At 44.2% G+C, this 20,119-nt stretch overlaps 1 protein-coding gene across 4 annotated transcripts in view; it reads left to right on the plus strand.

Moving 5' to 3' along the window:
* LOC126248434 (carbohydrate sulfotransferase 5-like) overlaps positions 1-20,119 on the plus strand; it is a 335,138-nt gene that overhangs the window by 200,785 nt on the left and 114,234 nt on the right. For all 4 annotated transcript variants that reach the window (XM_049949410.1, XM_049949411.1, XM_049949408.1 and 1 more), the window contains one exon: positions 7,132-7,282. In XM_049949410.1, the coding sequence (XP_049805367.1) occupies positions 7,132-7,282 (151 nt within the window). The remainder of the gene's footprint in view (positions 1-7,131; positions 7,283-20,119) is intronic.

A 20,119-nucleotide genomic window follows, 5' to 3' on the forward strand; every position in this document is an offset into this window, starting at 1 on the left:
GAATTGTGCTGTCCAAGTATGAGACGCCATATGTGGACGAACTCTTCGAATTTGAAACTCGATTACGCGCACCGACATAATTATGATACACATCGCCATGTTGCACACTACAATTTGAAAACATCTAGCGGCAGAGGGCTGCAAATATGTAGACATGAAGAATGAAGCTGTAGAACGTTAATAATGTTTTATTGAAAAAGCTTTAGGAGTTTTCACACAGAAAATTTGAAGGCATTACTTCTCAGCGCATCCTCGTATAATCCATTATTGTTTACGAATGTTGCAACTTTTACTAAAAGTTAGACAGCTGTATCCCTGCCGCAAGGAAGCGGGAAGTGTACAGCATCACTGCATAGGAAATTAGATCTGTCTACTGAAGTCTTTTGTCTGTGGTGTGTAACAAGACCTGCATGAGGCTAAAGATGTGCAACAACACCTTCCTGAAGACTCTCTTTCACAGGAAACACTATTCAAGTCTGTCTGACATTTCGCCTTTCACCGATAATTCCGTGAATTCTGGTGTTGCTATTGACATATGAAAGAAATTTATTTGCCATTAAGCTTGTAAATGCAGCATTAGGAACTACGTTTCATATGCTGTGTCATTAGGATTCGACTGCATGTTGGACTGCCGTGATTTTATTGTCCCCGGTTATCAATAAACGAGGCGAGTAGTAAGATGTTCGGCCAAAATAGAGTCACAGCATGATCTTACTATTAGTCTTATGTCCTCCTCAGCCAATTCCGACGTCTTTCCAATCCCAAGAGCACTGGATTCTCGAGACGCTGTCTTCTGCCTTCATTTACAGTGTAAGTAGGCTACGTTGTTGATGCGCACACTAGCCCTCAGTTATCCCACGTCATAAGTTGAGCTGTAGCTCAAAAATGTATGGCGAGTGAGGTTTTCCTGCTTAAGTTCGTCACCTGTAGGAACTGAGTGCGTTTAGATGAAGGCTTGGCACCGAAGTTCTAAACGACATAAACGAAAGCTGCAAACAGGTTAAGTCACACAGCTGAACTATGTTTACTATCCATTGAGGAAGTTGCTGGCCGAGCGGTTCTAGGCGCTACAGCTTGGAACCGAGCGACCGCTACGGTCGCAGGTTCGATTCCTGCCTCGGGCATGGATGTGTGTGATGTCCTTAGGTTAGTTAGGTTTAAGTAGTTTTAAGTTCTAGGGGACTGATGATCTCAGAAAGTAGGTCCCATAGTGCTCAGAGCCATTTGAACCATTTTTTGAGGAAGCTACATCAATCTCCTTAACAACAAAGGTACCACAATATCGTGTTTATGCGCCGATACCGGGCAGCAATTTCCAATTAAAATGTCCTCCCCTGTGCTGGAATTTCCTATACACACCTGTGTAAATGTTGGGCTGTTTACGTATCTGTCTTCAAGAAAACAATAAACGAACCCGTTAAAACACTGCAACACGAACAACATCATGCCGTCTTATTGTACTGAGGTAAAGCCACGTCAGCAAGAAGGTCATTCGGCCCACAGACATACACTGAAGAGCCAAAGAAACTGAAACATCTGCCTAGTATCATGTGGGCACCAGCGAGTACGCAGAAGTGCTGCAACACGACGTGGCATGGACTCGACTAATGTCTGAAGTAGTGCTAGAGGGAACTGACACCATGAATCCTGCTGGGCTGTCCATAAATCCGTAACGTGGAGATATCTTCTGAACAGCATGTTGCAAGACATCATAGATATGGTCAATAATGTTCATGTCTGGGGAGATTGGTGGGCAGGGGAAGTGTTTAAACTTCGAAGAGTGTTCCTGGAGCCACTGTGTAGCAATTCTGGACGTGTGGGGTGTTGCATTGTGTTGCTGGAATTGCCCAAGTCCGTGGGAATGCACAATGGACATGAATGTATGCAGGTGATTAGACAGGATGCTTACGTACGTGTCACCTGTCAGAGTCGTATCAAGACGTACTAGGGGTCCCATATCACTCCAACTGCACACGCCCCATAGCATTACAGAGCCTCCACCAGCTTAAACAGTCCCCTGCTGACATGCAAGGTCCATGGATCCATGATATTGTCTCCATACACGTACACGTCCATCCGCTCGATACAATTTGAAACGAGACTCGTCCGACCAGGCAACATGTTTTCGGTCATCAACAGTCCAATGTCGGGCCCAGGTGAGGAGCAAAGCTTCATGTTGTGCAGTCATCAAGGGTAGCCGGCAGCGGTGGTCTAGCGGTTCTAGGCGCTCAGTCCGGAGCCGCGCGACAGCTACGGTCGCAGGTTCGAATCCTGCCTCGGGCATGGATGTATGTGATGTCCTTAGGTTAGTTAGGTTTAAGTAGTTCTACGTTCTAGGGGACTGATGACCATAGATGTTAAGTACCATAGTGCTCAGAGCCATTTTTTCATCAAGGGTACACGAGTGGGCCTTCGGCTCCGAAAGCCCATATCAATGATGTTTCGTTGAATTTTCGCTCGCTGACACTTGTTGATGGCCCAGCATTGAAATCTGCAGCAATTTACGGAAGGGTTGCACTTCTGTCACGTTGAGCGATTCTCATCAGTCGTTGTTAGTCCCATTCTTGCAGGATCTCTTTCCAAACTCACTTAAATCTTTATAGCCTGCCATTGTAGCAGCAGTAACCGATCTAACTACTGCGCCAGACACTTGCTGCAAGCCTCATTCTATACTAGATTACGTATATGATCATCGAAGACGTTCGTCACACTCCACGGAAGCAGATCCAGTGCCTATGTTTATGGCTGTTATGTGTGTATAAGAATATTAAAAAGATGGAACGAAGAGCAACGCGTTTCCTCACTGGATCGTTTAGTCGGCGCGAGAGCGAAACGGAGATGCTTAACAAAATTCTGGTGCCAGACGCTACAAGAGAGGCGTTGTGCATCACGGAGAGGTTTGCTATTGAAATGTAGAGATAGTACATTCCCTTAAGAATCGTGCACCATGCTACTTCGATCACATATGTCTCGCAAAATGACCACCATGTGAAACGCTGAGAAATTAGAGCTAATACGAAGCTTACCGACAGGCATTCTTGTCACGCGCCATTCGTGAGTGGAAGAGGGGGGAACATGGAACGAGCATGTAAGGATTGTAGTAGGCAAGACGAATCGTCGACTTCGGTATATTGAGACAATTTTAGGAAAGTGTGGATCATCTGTAAAGGAGACGGCGAACAGAACACTAGTGTAACCCATTCTTGAGTACTGCTCGAGTGTTTGAGATCCACCTCAGGTCGGATTAAAGGAAGCCATTGAAGCAATTCAGAGGGGCTTCAATATCAATCCGGCAAGTATTACGGCGGTGCTTCGGGAACTCAAATGGGAAATCCTGAAGGGAAGGCGACGCTCCTTTCGAGGAACGCTGTCGAGAAAATTTGGAGAACCGGCTGACTGCAGAACGATTGTACTGCCGTCAACGTACATTTGGTTTAAGGACTAAAAGAGACCATAAGAGGAATTAGGGCTAGTACGGAGGCATATAGACACTTGTTTTTCTCTCCCTCTATTTGCGAGTGGTACAGTGAAAGAAATGGACTAGTAGTGGTACCAGGTACTTTCTGCTACACACCATAATGAGGCTTGCTGAGTACAAATGCAGGTCTAGATCATTTTTTCCATTGCTTGCAGAATCCTCTATCCAATCTCACAGTCTGACAAATATTTTTATTTAGAAGGTATTTTCTTTTATTATTATAACTTGTGTGGTAGTCTTTGCAAGAGACTCGTCAGAAGTCGATATACGTCACAGTCCTCAATTCTCCATTTACGAGAACAGTCTTAAATTTTACGTGAAAACACGAGCTAGATTTACGCGATCACTAGTTTCGGCGCCCGAGTTATTTTTATGACGTCCTGCTGGTGTTCTTCTCCTAACCATTCCCTGTCCGTTATGTAGACTGTGAGATTGTACTCCATTCTAATTTCCGAATCCGTACCGCACGTTCACGTCACCCACCTCTTCCCAGTCGAATTCTGGAGATGAACAATGATATCCCTTCACCGCCGCCACGAATGCCAGCTCGTCACCGTTTTACAGTGTGTCCCACGAGGAATGGTCAATATACAGCGATATGACGGGAACGATCATTCGAGGCAAAAGGTCTAGTAAACAGGGGCTCTAAAATGCATATCTTAAGAGATATGAACAAATCTACTGTTTTGCAAGCTCTTTCCTTTCCATGTTTTGAGAGCAGATAGTATCGCTCAATGCAAGAAAAAGTATCCAGTAAACATAGGATGTAAAGTGCCTACCTTAAGAGCTATGAGCACTTTTTCATCTTCGTTACTGCGAAACACATCGCTTCTGCTGAGAATTTTTTGGTTCGAGTGATCGTACCTGTCTTATTCCTGAATATTCACAATTTCTCTCGGGACATCCTGTGTAGCAAAGAATTTCGTATTTCACGTACGCAAACTTCCGCCCCCATATCCCCCCCCCCCTTCCGTCACGTCTTTATTAATCATTTGACATAGTCGAAGTTTTTAGAATGTCCGATGGATCTATTGGACGTACCTGTGCTCCCGCACAAATCTGGAGAGCAGGCAGCAAAATAACACCAATGACTTCCTGTCACCTCTGCCTCAGACGTCTGGGACTTTCGGTTCATTAGCTCCTACTCTCCTTATCCAAGTGCATGCTCTCACATTTTAGAGGTACCTCGCAACGCTTGACAGGTGCACACAAACGGTGAAATTCGTACACTATGTGATCAAAAGTATCCGGACACCTGGCTGAAAATTACTTACAAGTTCGTGGCGCCCTCCATCGGTAATGCTGAAATTCAATATGCTACACTGAGGAGAGGTATTGATATCGGTCGGTGAGGTCTGGCACGAAGTCGGCGTTCCAAAACATCCCAAAGGTGTTCTATAGGATCCCGGTCAGGGCTTGGTGCAGGCCAGTCCATTACAGGGATGTTATTGTCGTGTAACCACTCCGTCACAGGCTGTGCATTATGAACAGATGCTAGATTGTGTTGAAGGATGCAATCGCCATCCCCGAATTGCTCTTCAACAGTGGGAAGCAAGAAGGTGCTTAAAACATCAATGTAGGCCTGTGCTGTGATAGTGCCATGCAAAACAACAAGCGGTGCAAGCCCCTTCCATGAAAAACACGACCACATCATAACACCTACGCCTCCGAATTTTACTGTTGGCACTACACACGTTGGCAGATGACGTTCACCGGGAATTCGCCATACCCACACCCTGCCATCGGATCACCACATTGTGTACCGTGTTTCGTCACTCCACACAACGTTTTTCTACTGTTCACTCGTACAATGTTTACGCTCCTTACAGCAAGCGAGGCGTCGTTTGGAATTTACCGGCGTGATGTGTGGCTTATGAGAGACCGCTCGACCATGAAATCGAAGCTTTCTCACCTACCGCCTAACTGTCATAGTACTTACAGTGGATCCTGATGCAGTTTGGAATTTGGTCTGGATAGATGACTGCCTATTACACATTACAACCCTCTTCAACTGTCGGCGGTCTCTGTCAGCCAACAGACGAGGTCGGCCTGTACGCTTTTGTGCTGTACGTGTCCCTACATGTTTCCACCTCACTATCGTATCGGAAACAGTGGACCTAGGGATAATTAGGAGTGTGGAAATCTCGCGCACAGACTTATGACACAAGTGGCACCCAATCACCTGACCACGTTCCAAGTCCGTGAGTTCCACGGAGCGTCCCATTCTGCTCTTTCACGATGTCTTATGACTACTGATATGGAGTGCCTGGCAGTAGCTGTCAGCACAATGCACCTAATACGCAAAACGTATGTTTTTGGGGGTGTCCGAATACTTTTGATCACATAGTGTATGTCCTTTTCGGACTGTTACTTGTGTCTCAAGATATTCATTGCTCCAGGAGCTAATTCTTTACCCTGTGGTTTACATTTCCGTGGCGAAGAACAGGACATGAAGAAAGATTGTCGTTTAACGTCCATATGACGATGAGGTCATTAGACACGGAGTACAAACTCAGATCGCGCAGGGATTAGGAAAGAAAACGGCCGAGTTCTTTTGAAAGGAACCATGCCGGTTCCTACCTTAACAGACTTAACGCTAACATCGCAAAACCAAAATGTGGAAGACCAGATGGTATCTGAATCGTGCGTTTCCCTTTACCTCTGAACTACCTCGCTCGATAGTTGTTATCAAGTTTCCCCGAGATCAAAATTAACAAAAAAGTGTCTTCATTCGTTGTGGAAAGGAGTGTAAAGACTATAGAGCGATTTTTCTGAGTTATCGGTAACAGGCAAATTTAAGCGAAGTTCAATAAATGTAACGTTGCTTAAATATTACTCTATTGATTACTAAACGAGCATTGAGCAAAAAACAAGACGATGTCCCCATTATTACCTCTCAAGAAACTAATTCAGACAAAATCACAGCCCAGATTTGGTGGACGTTATTTCGTAAAGTTGTTAGTCGTTCCCTTTCCTCGCTCTTTCGTGACTGTAAATAAAGAATGTGACTCTCTCTACGCCATTCTATTTGTTCCGTGACATCTTTTTGATCTCTGTGTGAAACTGACGATTGAGACATCGAAGCCGTTTTACAGTCTGTATGAAGCCGTTTTACAGTCTGTATCGAACAGTAGTAACCAAGCCACGTGACAAACAATGGACTCGCAAAAAGTGAAGGGCGGGATTCAAAAAATCTGTGCGGCTGCCTAGATTTATTTTAACTGCAGTTTTCCTTAGTAATGTACGGCGAATATCGTAATGGTTCGTTTGAAATCTTGCAACTGAATTCTTGCTCCGTCCTTGTCAAACCCGAGACTGTGTTTCACCTCTAACGAGCTTTTTGCCGACAGGACGTCAACCCTTAACCTCCTTTCTTTACTTCGAAGAGTGAAATTTACCGAACCACTCTCGCGTGTAGAACCTCGTCGTCGTCGTCGTCGTCTATTTATTTTCTCTCTTTTTTCCAGCTTCCTATTTTAAGTTCACCAGGCATCTCCAAAATAATTTCGTATTTGAATTCTATCGAAGTCTAATATCAAATTGAATCAATTACGTGCTAGGTACAAGCGATCCTTTCATCAGTAGCGTATGCGAAGATTTAGCAGTCTAGCAGGAGGCCAGAGAGAGTAGTGAAATATTTCTTTGCGTTGCAGGCAGGCGGAGGGGATGTCGCGGCGCAGGAGCGTGTGCGGCGTGGCGCTGATCTGTTCCATCGGCGTGCTGATGCTGCTGGCCAGCCAGAGACTCGTCAGCACCGCCAACATGGAGCGCACCCCTTTCATCGACATCGGACGCACCATTCAGGTGAGGCCAGTCCCCACTTCACATTAGCGGTTCGGCAGGCGGGAGAATGTCGAGAACAGGGAACAGGAGAAGGGGAGTGGTGATTGTGATGGGAGAGAGTGACGACGCCATGCTAGAGTTTCAAACTGGATGATTTTTACAAGCAATCACGTCTTCAGTTCCGAAACTGACCACTTTTATTTATATGCCCGAGAAAAAGTAAATCACCCAGAGCGGTAGGAAGAAACGAAATAAAACTTCACAGGTTATGAGGATATGTGATATTATTTGCGCCGGCCGGGGTGGCCGAGCGGTTCTAGGCGCTACAGTCTGGAACCGCGCGACCGCTACGGTCGCAGGTTCGAATCCTGCCTCGGGCATGGATGTGTGTGACGTCCTTAGGTTAGTTAGGTTGAAGTAGTCCTAATTTCTCGGGGACTGATGACCATAGATGTTAAGTCCCATAGTGCTCAGAGCCATTTGAACCATTAGAGGTACCACAAGAGGACGCAGGATGTCTGTGACGTACCGTTACGCCGCCATAGTTCCTTCAGTCACTACCAGCGTCGACATGAAGTCATATCCTATGGCGACTTACACCACGACACCGGGAGTCACACCGCACTGCTTCTTCAATACATTGGAAGAGCCGGATCTGTCTCCAGATCGCTGCCATACTCCTCGACGATAGTCATCCAGGGTAGTTTATTTATTTAATCGTATGGCTAGGGCCCCCCGTCGGGCAGGCCGTTCTCCGGTCTTTCAATTTGATGCCACATCGGTGACCAGCAGTCGATGAGGATGATAGGATGATGATGAAGACAGCACAACACCCAGTTCCCGGGCGGAGAAAATTCCCCGACCCAGCCGGGACTCGAACCCGGGCCCAGAGGATTGACAATCCGCCACGCTGACCATTCAGCTACCGGGGGCGGACAATCCAGGGTAGTGCAAAGCCGCGATTCATCGCTGAACACAATGCGACGCCATTCATCAGCAGTCCACGCATCCCGGTTCCGGCGCAACTCCAAACAAAACGGTTTGTGTTGTGGTGCTAACAGCATACTACGGATGGGACTATAATTGGAAAATTGGAAATTTGTGGCAAGTACTATGGGACCAAACTGCTGAGGTCATCGGTCCCTAGGCTTACGCACTACTTAATCGAACTTAAACTACCTTATGCTAACGACAACACACATACCCATGCCCGAGGGAGGACTCCAACCTCCGACGGCGAAAGCCGCGCGAACCGCGACAGGACGCCCCAGACCGAACGGCTACTCCGCGCGGCGGACTGTAATTGCCTTGCCATGCCACTTCTAGTTCCGATCAGTGGTGAAGGATGACACAAATCGTTGAAGGAAGTCCGACGTTGTTCAAAAAAATGGTGCAAATGGCTCTGACCACTATGGGACTTAACAGCTGTGGTCATCAGTCCCCTAGAACTTAGAACTACTTAAACCTAACTAACCTAAGGACATCACACACATCCATACCCGAGGCAGGATTCGAACCTGCGACAGTAGCGGTCGCGCGGTGCCAGACTGTAGCGCCTAGAACTGCTCGGCCATTCCGGCCGGCTCCGACATTGTTCTCGGATGGCAGGTGCAGATGTGAAGAGGTTAAGTTGTATTTGGTGCACAATACGGCGATTCTCCATTGTGGTGGTCAGACGTGGTCGACCGGAAGCCTTACGGCGAGTGTATTTGTTCTCACGTTCCCATGCAATGCAACACTGGGCCACTGTCACGCCCCAATGCCCCACAAATCTGGATATTGCGCGATTCGACCAGCCGAGCCAATGCAGACCAACTATGGAGTCCTTTTCTAACTATGTCAGGTGCTTATAACACTGTCTCAGATGAGTTTGCGGCATCTCCGTGTCATTCACAGTGATCGCTCAATATCTGTGCTGTTCGCCCCCGCTCCCCCAATATATACCTGATAAGGCCTGGTAACAACATCAAACACGAACGATAATAGTGACTCTGGTTACCGTCACAAAGAACTGCCACTCTAATCCTTACATACCTGTCGATGGTGTGTACGTGTACAAAATTACCTTGACGTCCGACCATGTCTTCTGGGTACTTCACTCTTTTTGTCAGGCAGTGTAAGTTGTTGCAATATTTGAGGTGTATTGCGCTGCAAGATTTCAATGTCACAATTAATGCCACTTAAATTTCGTATATTCCCACTGACCTGCTTTCCGATTATCTAGATTTGAAGATCATAGCACTTGATAGTTAGCAGCTCAATATCCGTTTGTACGCTTATAATTATTTCAGTGCGTGCTAAACTTTTATGCCCAGTAATCAATACTGTATGTGTGTGTGTGTTGTGTGTGTGTGTGTGTGTGTGTATGCGCGCGCGCGCGCGCGTCCGTGCGTGCGTGCAAGAATTGCCATGCACAACAGTATCGTTTCCAGTCGAGACATAATAGAAGAAATTCACTCGTAGCCACAAATATTTGGCATTTTTTTTTGTTTAACTAAATATGGCGGCGTGTGATCCCATGAAACTAGTACCTCTTGATTTTACTAGGCCACTTGTTGTCTCTTTTATGGCAACAATAATAATATCAATATGGAAAAAGACCGTGCGGGACTGAAGACCAAAATGGATACTTTCTGAATTTAATTTAATTTTAAGCGATGATCAGTATCGGACGCACGTCCATTTTCAAGTGCCGAGTACATGTACGAATGCGTATTTTGATAAACAAGAAAACATTGCTGTCTCTTTTGTAGCTCACTAGCGCTATTGTTTGATGAAAGTATAAAAGTCGTAGAGTAACATGGCCACTTTTAATTTCGTTTGAAACCTGTCGTGGCTTAAAATAAAATATGATTAGCCGTGGTGGTCTTCATTTCTTACGGGTCTTCTTCCATACTGTTTGGTGCATTACTATCCGTTTTTCATTTTCCAGAGTGATTTGCTTGATAGCGACAACCATCTTTACGGATGTAGTACCTGCGAATCACTTTCTCACAAGGATTTTGTGAACGTTGTATCATTATTGCCGTGAAAGATCTTCAGCTGAAGATATTCCAATAGCATTTCCTCGGAAATGAAATAATCTATTTGACTCCTACAGAAAGCAATCACGCTCTAATAAATTCAGCATTTGTGGATGGCAAACAGTGGGACCACCTCGATACATACAATATCTTATCAAAAGTATCAGGACATCCCTATTAAAGCGAAATTGACTACTAGTTGTTACGAGAAGCAGACCCGCCAGTATAAAAGGAGTGAGAATCAGTAACATCAGTATGCGTCAGCCAGTAAAGCTCAGTGACTTCGAACGTGGACTCCCATTGGATGTCACCTGAGTAACAAATCCACTATGAAACCTGCAACCCTTCTAAAGCTGTCAAAGTCGACCGTAGGTGATATGACTGTTAAGTGGAAACGGAAAGGAATAACCACATGTAAACGAGCGCGCCACACAGACCTCGTATACTCTTTGGCAGAGATTGCAAGGCATTGCAGAGTATTGTAAAAAAATCACTTGAAATCGGCGGAAGGAATCATTCGAGAGTTCCAGTGTACTGCCAACAGTCCAACTATCACAATGACTTTGTCTGTGGAGTTAAAAAGACTGGGGTGCAAGGTTGAGCAGCTCCACGTAAGCGACACAGAGCTATGGTCAGTGCTAAGCGACGCTTGAGGTGGTGTAAAGAGCGACAGCGGATGTAAAAAAGTACATGTTTTGATACATAAGAGAGTGATTTGTGCAACACTTGGAAAAAAGTACCTTCTATAAGCGTAGTACAAGTTCTTACAAATTACAGCTTGGCTGACGAATGATTGTAGGCTCATCGCAGACTAACTGATTTGGCATGCATTCACTTATATCTAACACACAATGTTTTCCCAGGATATTCTAGAAGCAATATTTCCAAAATTGAAGATTACCATAACAACCGGTTTTATAAGCAGTAATGATCTAAATAAACTTTTGTCTTTTATCTACGTGCTAAAATCTAAGAGTAAGAGATGTAATGAAAGTCGTTTCAAATTGACGTAAAATAAAAATGTAAAGTTTCAAGATACACCACGCCACGAGTTTTGATTGTATCGAGATTTTAGTCATAATAAATTGTTTTTATAGAAACTGAATGTGTTTTTGAAATACAATAATAGTTATTACATGGATCGATAATAAAGTTTAATTTTCCGCTACGTAAATTAAATTTGGAAAATAATCAGGTCCACGTCGCATTAGTTATAAATAATATGAAACAAAAGAAATTACATTTTCATAGACTCAATATTTCTTTGTAAAGTGAAAGCTACAGGATGACTAAGATTTTTACTGTAAATCATTTACTTAACAATTCAAAAATGATTCAAATGGCATTAAGCACTCTGGGACTTAAACATCTGAGGTCATCAGTCCCCTAGACTTAGAACTACTTAAACTTAACTAACTTAAGGACACCACACATATCCATGCCCGAGACAGGATACGAACCTGCGACCGTAGCTGCAGCGCAATTCCGGACTGAAGCGCCTAAAACCGCTCGGCTACAGCGGCGGGCTTTAACAATTCACAAAACTGTGTAATAATATTATAAACAAATTAGGAAAGGAGTATAATTTCATAAATATTTCGGAATTGAAAGTACATACTTATATGAAGACCACGCATTTCGCACTGTACGACCGAAATGAGACTAAATATTGCTAAAAAACGATATCGAATCGCAAATTACGGATAGCTCAGGACGGACTCGGAAATTTCAAAAAAATGGTTCAAATGGCTCTGAGCACTAAGGGACTCAACTGCTGAGGTCATAAGTCCCCTAGAACTTAGAACTACTTAAACCTAACTAACCTAAGGACAACACACACATCCATGCCCGAGGCAGAATTCGAACCTGCGACCGTAGCGGTCGCGCGGTTCCAGACTGTAGCAGCAGAACCGCTCGGCCATCTGCGGCCGGCTCGGAAATTTCGATTCAGTTAGAAAATCAGCCGGCCGAAGTGACCGAGCGGTTCTAGGTGCTACTGTCTGGAACCGCGCGACTGCTGCGGTCGCAGGTTCGAATCCTGCCTCGGGCATGGATGTGTGTGATGTCCTTAGGTTAGTTAGGTTTAAGTAGTTCTAAGTTCTAGGGGACTGATGACCTCAGAAGTTAAGTCCCATAGTGCTCAGAGCCAAGTTACAAATTCCATAATATTTGTTTGTTATACGTTGCAGTAACAGTTACTATACAATCTTACATCGTATTTTCCACTTCAATGGAAGATATACCTTTATTTTTTTTTTTTTTTTTTTTTTTGTTCACTCCATCGAAAGTCTGTACATAGTTATTCGGTAACAAAATCTAAAGTATGCAAGAACAGCAGCAAGGTGGGCTATTATATACTAATGGGCATGCACAGTTTGAAGAAATACCTGCGAAAACGAATTCTTATAGTTATTGCAGAATGCCTAGACATGCACAGTTTGAAGTGAATACCTGCGAAAACGATATCTTACAGAATGAGAAATAAAGCTGTGAGTACCGGGCGTGAGTCGTGCTTCGGTAGCACTTGCCCGCAAAAGGCAAAGGTCCCGAGTTCGAGTCTCGGTCAGGCACACAGTTTTAATCTGCCAGGAAGTTTGATATTTTACAGTTATTTCAGATTGCCCAAGGAAGAAATCTAGTCTTTTCCTTATTCTTTAAAACTACTTAAGTTGAGGACTATGAGAGGTGAAACCGAGATCATTTGATATAGCGCACAAGAATGCGGTACGCAAAGACGTGGGAGGGATTTAATCTTAAATTGGTTAGGAAAACCATGCGACATATGTGGTCGAACGGGGATGTGAACCTCGCTTTTCCCGAATAAGAATCAATTTCCTTGACTACTGTGCCCCTCCACTCAGCCTCAGAAACTTCTTGCAGAAACCCGAACGTTGAAGTCATTCTTTTTTATGGTGTCAATACTTATTTCTTGCGTAGATTTCAGAAAACTCCTGAAATAATAAGATGAGAATTTCTCTGTAAATAAAATTCGGAACATTTTTCCCGTTTGGAGAAGGCGTTTTGCGCTGTGTGTAACCATGTGCTAGACAAGTGGCTGAATTCCGTGTCAGCAGTGGAGCCCACGGCCGTACACACACCGCCCGCTCCATTTCCATCTTCTTCACACTTAATGAATCTCATTCTTCTAGCCATCCCTTTATCCGGCGTAAAAGACTGCGCAGAGGAGAGGGCAGGAGAGAAGACGGAACGAGGCGCAGTAATTGGATCTCAGAAAATTATAATACTGCGATGTGTTGGATTACCCTCCAGTCAAGACAAACTGTTTCATAGCATATTTAATTTCCTCAACAATACTGATGCCATTTACTTTAACAGTTACGTAGTATACCACATAAGTATCTCAGCAGTGGCCATTTGAATTTTAACTTTGCATTTTATATTCGTAGGCGTATTGCCTTTCGTTAAAATCGATCGAGATGCGCACTAGATAAGCCACTGGACCCGTATTCGGGAAAACCGAGGGTTCAAATCCCCGTCCAGCCATCCAGACTAAGGTTTTCCGTGATTTACGTAAATCGAATAAGGCGAATGCCAGTGTGGTTCCTTTGAAAGGACACAGCCGATTTCCTTACCAGTCTTTGTTCAATCCGAGCTTAAGCTCCGTCTCTAATGACATTTTTGAAGGGGCCTTAACGCTTAATCGTCCTTCCTCTTTTTGGTAATTTTTTGGCGTGCAGAACTTTTGTAGTACCTCGTCTTGCTGCTAGGAGCACATACAAGGGACATTCCATAGTCAGAAAGTCGAACGTCGTCGCGGAAGAAAATCAGGACTAGTTTCGACAGAATTTATAGTGACAAATGTTTTGTGTTCAGTGCAGCGAACTGTGACTGAAGATTTGGGAGTGAAAAGGATGGCTACCAAATTCGTGCCACGACTGTTGACTGCTGAATAAAAACAAGGTTGCGTGGAAGCATGCTGTGCTTTGGAAGAAGACCACCAAGATCTTTTGAATGAAGAGTCCAGAAATGATTCAAGCTTTTTTTCGAAAATCATCAAAAGTAACGAAACTTGGTGCTATGCTTTCGATCCTGAATCAAAGCAATAATCAAGCCAATGGAAGACTTCAAGTTCGCCTCGCCAGGTGAAGTCAAACGTTAAAACAAAGCTCATTTATTTTTTCGATGTGAGAGGAGTCGTCCATTCAGAGCTTGTTACACAGGGTCAGACAGTTAACGAGGCTTTCTTCTTGGAAGTATTGAAAAGATTGCGCAACAGTGTGTGGCGGAAGCGGCCTGACTTGTGGCAGTCGGGTGACTCGTTTTATTTTTTTATTATTTTTTTTCATCATGATAATGCCCCTGCTCACACAGCCCTGTCTGCCCTGTCTGTTCTACAATTTTTGTCCAAAAATGGTATGACCCCTTTGTTCGAAAGTTGGAACAAGTCCTTTACAAGATTCACCCATACCAATCTATTCCCTATACCAAAATTTGCGGGTATTACATATGAATTTAGCAAACTTAGCAAATTCACTTTTATCTATAGCAGTCTCTTATATGACACTTTAAAAAAAATCATCGTTTCTCTCGGGCAAACAACCCAGTTTGGTTCCATACCATATAAAAATGTGCTGTGTGGAATTCAGCTTCGACAAGATAAGGGGAAAGTGTGTGCCTCTAGGCCTTCCCCATATGAAACTCCAGAAAATTCATATCACAAAATATTACTTGTGTACGATTATTCCATTCATTGTCTGATGTAAATAGGTAGTTAATTCAATTATCGTAACAGAATGCCATCTCATTCTGCAGATCACATTGTTCATTTGGTGTAACGGGTCAAGGTAGAGCAAGCCAAGTCATTTCTTCTTACGACCCAATGAGGACACCGAGCGAGGTGGCGCAGTCGTTAGACACTGGACTCGCATTCGGGAGGACGACGGTTCAATCCCGCGCCCGGCCATCCTGATTTAGGTTTTCCGTGATTTCCCTAAATCGCTCCAGGCAAATGCCGGGATGGTTCCTCTGAAAGGGCACGGCCGACTTCCTTCCCCATCCTTCCCTAATCCCATGTGACCGATGACCTCGCTGTCTGGTCTCCTTCCCCAGACAACCCCAACCCAACGAGGACAATCGCAGCAGTCTTTTACTTGCGAGTGCCGGCCTGTGTGGCCGTGCGGTTCTAGGCGCTTCAGTCTGGAACCGCGTGACCGTTACGGTCGCAGGTTCGAATCCTGCCTCGGGCATGGATGTGTGTGATGTCCTTAGGTTAGTTGGGTTTAAGTAGTTCTAATTTCTAGGGGACTGATGACCTCAGATGTTAAGTCCCATGGTGCTTAGAGCCATTTGAGCCAGTGTTGCTGAGAGGAACCATCCCGGAATTTGCCTGGAGCGATTTAGGGAAATCACGGAAAACCTAAATCAGGATGGCCGGACGCGGGATTGAACCGTCGTCCTCCCGAATGCGAGTCCAGTGTCTAACCACCAGCCAGTGTTGCCACCTGCCGTCTGTGAGCGGTTATTGCACAGTGACGTCGGACATAGGCGGTGGTGCAGTGGACCTTGTAATTCTGCCCCTGTACCTAATTACAGTGAGTCCACAAGGTTGTGCAAGTACGTTGCATTTAGGTTAAACTACTCGCTGAGGATTTTCGCGGACGAGTCTGCCAAATTGCGGGTATGCTATTATCGGCGTTTTACCCGCTGTTCCAACATGTCCCACAAATTTTACTATGGGGTTAGAGTCAAGTGACTTTGCAGGTCAGTCGGGGTGTAATAGGGTAGGGATGTGTTCAGAAAACCAGTCTCATATTCATCCAGCCCGATAAACTTTGCTGTTGTCGTCTTTATGAACCTATGTGATCGTCTTTATGTTCCTGTGTGAGCAATGGCCTCTTGCTAGGTGACCAACTCGAAAAGTTCATTTTATGCTGTTCCCATCGCAATGTTCCCTCGGTAATAGGTTGGGACAGATCCTCATTCACTGCCTACAGCAATTTCTGTAGATTTTTGAAGCAACTTTGAAACACAAGTCGTGAAACGCGTTTCCGGTCCATCTCAGTCACGCTCTTTATCTGACAGCAACTCCGTCGTCGTGTTTCGTGGCCACGTGTATTACACCACCGTTTGCAGCCGTTGAGAAGTCGGCCTCGAAACACCAACAAATCCAGCAACTTCACACATAGTATGGCCATGGGTACGACCAAATGCGAGTGCCCCTTTCTGCCACTCTGTCGCGTTCTTTCAAAGCACAATGTTCGCATGAAACATAAATGCCTCACTGATCACTACTATCTTATACTCACATAGAAGCAGATCGCGCGCGATGGAGTACGTGACTCGATCGCTGCGCCATCCGTAAAGGCTTAACGTTTCATCTGTGCATTTGCGCTGCGGTGACCAATTTTTTGTCTGTTTCAGGGAGAGCATAAGGGAACAATTGACAGGAATGGGGGAAAGAAATACAGTAGAAGAAGAATGGGTAGCTCTGAGGGATGAAGTAGTGAAGGCAGCAGACGATCAAGTAGGTAAAAAGACGAGGGCTAATAGAAATCCTTGGGTAACAGAAGAAATATTGAATTTAATTGATGAAAGGAGAAAATATAAAAATGCAGTAAATGAAGCAGGCAAAAAGGAATACAAACGTCTCAAAAATGAGATCGACAGGAAGTGCAAAATGGCTAAGCAGGGATGGCTAGAGGACAAATGTAAGGATGTAGAGGCTTGTCTCACTAGGGGTAAGATAGATACTGCCTACAGGAAAATTAAAGAGACCTTTGGAGAGAAGAGAACCACTTGTATGAATATCAAGAGCTCAGATGGAAACCCAGTTCTAAGCAAAGAAGGGAAGGTAGAAAGGTGGAAGGAGTATATAGAGGGTTTATACAAGGGTGATGTACTTGAGGACAATATTATGGAAATGGAAGAGGATGTAGATGAAGACGAAATGGGAGATAAGATACTGCGTGAAGAGTTTGACAGAGCACTGAAAGACCTGAGTCGAAACAAGGCCCCGGGAGTAGACAACATTCCACTAGAACTACTGATGGCTTCGGGAGAGTCAGTCATGACAAAACTCTACCATCTGGTGAGCACGATGTATGAGACAGGCGAAATACCCTCAGACTTCAAGAAGAATATAATAATTCCAATCCCAAAGAAAGCAGGTGTTGACAGATGTGAAAATTACCGAACTATCAGTTTAATAAGTCACAGCTGCAAAATACTAACGCGAATTCTTTACAGACGAATGGAAAAACTGGTAGAAGCTGACCTCGGGGAAGATCAGTTTGGATTCCGTAGGAATGTTGGAACACGTGAGGCAATACTGACCTTACGACTTATCTTGGAAGAAAGATTAAGAAAAGGCAAACCTACATTTCTAGCATTTGTAGACTTAGAGAAAGCTTTTGACAATGTTGACTGGAATACTCTCTTTCAAATTCTAAAGGTGGCAGGGGTAAAATACAGGGAGCGAAAGGCTATTTACAATTTGTACAGAAACCAGATGGCAGTTATAAGAGTCGAGGGGCATGAAAGGGAAGCAGTGGTTGGGAAAGGAGTGAGACAGGGTTGTAGCCTCTCCCCGATGTTATTCAATCTGTATATTGAGCAAGCAGTAAAGGAAACAAAAGAAAAATTCGGAGTAGGTATTAAAATTCATGGAGAAGAAGTAAAAACTTTGAGGTTCGCCGATGACATTGTAATTCTGTCAGAGACAGCAAAGGACTTGGAAGAGCAGTTGAACGGAATGGACAGTGTCTTGAAAGGAGGATATAAGATGAACATCAACAAAAGCAAAACGAGGATAATGGAATGTAGTCAAATTAAGTCGGGTGATGCTGAGGGAATTAGACTAGGAAATGAGACACTTAAAGTAGTAAAAGAGTTTTGCTATTTAGGGAGTAAAATAACCGATGATGGTCGAAGTAGAGAGGATATAAAATGTAGACTGGCAATGGCAAGGAAAGCGTTTCTCAAGAAGAGAAATTTGTTAACATCGAGTATAGATTTAGGTGTCAGGAAGTCGTTTCTGAAAGTATTTGTATGGAGTGTAGCCATGTATGGAAGTGAGACATGGACGATATCTAGTTTGGACAAGAAGAGAATAGAAGCTTTCGAAATGTGGTGCTACAGAAGAATGCTGAAGATAAGGTGGGTAGATCACGTAACTAATGAGGAGGTATTGAATAGGATTGGAGAGAAGAGAAGTTTGTGGCACAACTTGACTAGAAGAAGGGATCGGTTGGTAGGACATGTTTTGAGGCATCAAGGGATCACAAATTTAGCATTGGAGGGCAGCGTGGAGGGTAAAAATCGTAGAGGGAGACCAAGAGATCAATACACTAAGCAGATTCAGAAGGATGTAGGTTGCAGTAGGTACTGGGAGATGAAGAAGCTTGCACAGGATAGAGTAGCATGGAGAGCTGCATCAAACCAGTCTCAGGACTGAAGACCACAACAACAAACAACAAGTTATTAGTTTTTGTATTCTCACATCGAATAACTGGAAATATACTGCTATCTGAAACACAAACATTAATACACTGACCGAAAAAAATCGCGACTCCAACAAATAATTAATGTAGAGTAATTAAATTTCTGGAATGCATTTGTCTCTATGACATATTTAAATGAATAACATTGCAAGATCACAGGTTAATGTAAAAGCGAGACGAAGCATTGCAGATGTGAAATGCTGTTAATTAATAACCGGTGTGACCGCCAGAATGTTGTATGCCAGCATGCAAACGTTCATGCAGTGTGTTCTACAGGTTCCGGATGTCAGTTTGTGCGTTGGAGTTCCATGGCTGTCGCTCTTGGTCGGTCAATAGAGACACGGTTAGTCCTGGTTGTCGATGACGCTGGAGTTGTCGTCCGATGTCCCATACGTGCTCAACTGGAAATAAATGTGGTGATCGAGCAATTCAAGCCAACACGTCCCCACTCTGTAGAGCATGTCGGGTTACAATTGCGGAATGTGAGCGAGAGTTATCCTGTTGGAAAACCCTCTCTCGAATGCTGTACGGGAATGGCAGCCCAACAATTCGAATCACCAGACTTGATTCCTGGCGTTCCCCAAGGCAATGTAATAGGCCCTTTGCTTTTCCTTATCTATATAAACAATTTGGGAGACGATCTGAGCAGCCGTCTTAGGATTTTAGCAGATGACGCTGTCTTTTATCGACTAGTGAAAACATCAGAAGATCAAAACAAATTGCAGAACGATTTAGAAAGTTGGCAATTGACCCTAAATAACGAAAAGTGTGAGGTCACCCATATGAATGCTAAAAGTAATCCGTTAAACTCCGATTACACGATAAATCAGTCAAATTTAAAGTCCGTAAATTCAACTAAATACCTAAGAATTACAATTACGAACAACTTAAATCGGAAGGAACACACAGAAAATGTTGTGGGGAAGGCTAAGCAAAGACTGCGTTTTATTGGCAGGACACTTAGAAAATGTAACAAATCTACTAAAGAGACTGCTTACACTACTCCTGTCCTTCCTCTTTTGGAATACTGCTGCGCCGTATGGGATCCTTACCAGATAGGATTGACGGAGTACATCGAAAAAGTTCAAAGAATGGAAGCACATTTTGTATTGTCGCGAAATAGGGGAAGGAGTGTCACTGAAATGATACAGAATCATTGAAACAACGGCGTTTTTCCTTGCGGCGGAATCTTCTCACGAAATTTCAGTCACCAACTTTCTCCTCCGAATGCGAAAATATTTTGTTGACGCTGACCTACATAGGTAGTAACGATCACCATAATAAAATGAGAGAAATCAGAGCTCGCGCGGAAAGATATAGGTGTTCGTTTTTTCCGCGTGCTATACGAGACTGAAATAACAGAGAAAGAACCCTCC

Source organism: Schistocerca nitens, chromosome 3, assembly GCF_023898315.1.
Source record: "Schistocerca nitens isolate TAMUIC-IGC-003100 chromosome 3, iqSchNite1.1, whole genome shotgun sequence".
Lineage (NCBI taxonomy): Eukaryota > Metazoa > Arthropoda > Insecta > Orthoptera > Acrididae > Schistocerca > Schistocerca nitens.